The 2,311-nt window shown below is 48.1% G+C and overlaps 1 protein-coding gene across 2 annotated transcripts in view; it reads right to left on the reverse strand.

The window, feature by feature from the left end:
• The window catches only part of sulf2a (sulfatase 2a), a 13,764-nt gene extending 11,945 nt beyond the window's left edge, over window positions 1-1,819 (reverse strand). For both annotated transcript variants that reach the window (XM_084542512.1, XM_084542511.1), the window contains exons 1-3: window positions 1,614-1,819; window positions 611-850; window positions 349-500 (exon numbers count right to left, since the gene is read on the reverse strand). In XM_084542512.1, coding sequence (XP_084398638.1) covers window positions 349-500; window positions 611-850; window positions 1,614-1,812 — 591 coding nt within the window. In that variant the 5' untranslated portion in view covers window positions 1,813-1,819. The remainder of the gene's footprint in view (window positions 1-348; window positions 501-610; window positions 851-1,613) is intronic.
• Between the last annotated feature and the right edge of the window lie 492 nt (window positions 1,820-2,311).

Below are 2,311 nucleotides of genomic sequence, written 5' to 3' on the forward strand. Positions count from 1 at the left end.
CCCCCCTGTCGGCGGGCGTGTGACAGAGGCATTTTATTTTATTTACAGCCATCGAAATCATGGCATTTTTAAGTTATTTAAGTTATATTGGGTTATGCCCAAAGTCAAGCAACATAAAAGTAACGTAAAAGTAACGAGTAACGTAAAAAGTTACTTTCTGCAGGGGGTAACTAAGTAAAGTAACGGGTTACTTTTTCAAGAAGTAACGAGTAACGAGCAAACACTACTTTTTAAAAGTAACTTCCCCAACACTGTGTGTAACACATCGTTACTTAAAAGAAGAGATCAGTCACAGAAACATAAGAAAATACTTAACTTTCTTTATTTTTTAGACAAGTGCATTAATACCTTTCGGTAATCACCGCTGTGTTTCTCCCGGGCTCCATTTCTGCAGAGGGTGTAGTTGTAGAAGCGTGAGTTTTTCACCAGTGCTACCCATTCCCTCCAGCCAGGGGGCACATAGGAGCCGTTGTACTCATTCAGATATTTTCCAAAAAAGGCTGAGTGAAGAACCGGTGGGCAGTGTGTTAATCATGTCCTCAAGCCACGGTTTGTCTGTGAATCTCTCAGCTAATACTACATGTTTGAAGATACTGTACTAAGGACTCACCTGTCCTGTAGCCGGAGTTGTTGAGGTGCACAGCGAAGGTGTGCGGCTCGTGGTGCACCTGCCACGAGGGTGAGGAGCAGTTCTCGTTGTTGGTGTAGGTGTGGTGGTTGTGCACGTACTTCCCCGTTAGGATGGAGGAGCGGGACGGGCAGCACATGGGCGTGGTGGAGAAAGCGTTTGAAAAATGTGTACCTCCCTTTTCCATAATGTGCCGAGTTTTGTTCATAGCCTGCATTGAACCTGGGAGAAAACAGTTGGACAGGGTGAGAAAGGGGGAGGTTATATGAGGAGATAGGAGGGTCCGGGGAGAGTCAAAGCCAAATGATTGAAATGAAAGGGAGTCGGGGGATATAAAGCAGTTGGAGAGGAAAAAGAGTGACAGATTGAGGAAAACAGAGAGGGTAAGCGGTGAAAAATATAAATATAGGACACGAGGGGGTAAAACCATTCTGGACATGGAAAGAGACAAAGGAAGGGGGGAAATGAAATGAGGGAATAAATCTTTTTGGTAAAGTGTAACCCATTTGGATTCCTGTGTACTGAAAGCTTTTCAGGCTGATGGTGATTGTTTGGGGAAACAGATGCTTGACCATAAATTCCTGCTTTTGAATGAGAGTCTTCTCACTAGCGATCACAGGAGGACAAAGGATGTCACCAGGGCCATTATGCAGCCACTCCAGTCCAATACGCTGCTAAAGGACTTAAGCGGGTAGGGAGATGGCCAGGGTTTGGCAACCAGACAATGGAAACCATAGGCCGCCCTCATTTCATGCCAGCAACAGAGGAGTTGGCAAGAGGAGCACATGACTTTGAGTGGGCCAGTTGTTACAGTGCCAAGAGGCAGCATTAGGCTGACTTTCCCTTGCTGATTCTGTTGGATACACATGGTCAGAATATCCATACCCATGGGACATGGAGACAATGCAAACAGAGAGAGTGACAGATGCACAGCCACGTAGTAAACAAACAAACAGCAGAGGATTAATGGGGGGAAGCCCCTTACCCAGTTCTATATCCTGATCATCAGTGAGAATGAGAATGATATTGGGCCGAATGTTGCGGATGTGCCGGTCCCTCTGCAAACGAGACCTGAGGCGATGCCCAGACAGGTAGCCAGAGCCTTGGGCCTCAGGAAGGACTACCACCAAGACAAGGAAAAAAAGAAGAAGAGGGAGAAGGGCAGGGAGCCTCCACCCTGCCATCACGCTTCCCTGCAGTCGCCTCCTCAGGCCTTCGATCAACACAGTCTGCAGCTCTCTGGTTCAGCCTGAGAAACAGGACACAGAGGGGGACAGATTAGAAGAAAATATACAAAAAAACAAATGCACATACACACACACACACACACACACACACGATGCTTTGAAAAATAGCAGATGCAAGCCTTGCCCAGCCATTACAGGTTGCTCTTCCGTACAAATGCCCCCGTTTGGGCTGAGCTCAGCTCGTTAATCAATCATTAATGATGCATTAGAGTGGTGTCATCGGCCAGTTGTAATGATCTCCTGTGATGAGCACATGGCTGCCAGGCTGGAGCTAATGGGCCTGGGCCCGGGGCCAGCTCAGGCCTCACCTCCCCCTGAGAGGGGTTGGGTGGATATGAGGGATGTGAGGAGGTGGGGCTGGGAGGAGGAGTGGGGGGCAGAGGTGAAGGAGAGACAGGATGAGAGGAGGAAAATGAACACAGGGGTCAATGAGCAG

This window comes from Chelon labrosus (genome assembly GCF_963514085.1).
Source record: "Chelon labrosus genome assembly, chromosome: 4".
Taxonomy (NCBI): Eukaryota; Metazoa; Chordata; class Actinopteri; order Mugiliformes; family Mugilidae; genus Chelon; species Chelon labrosus.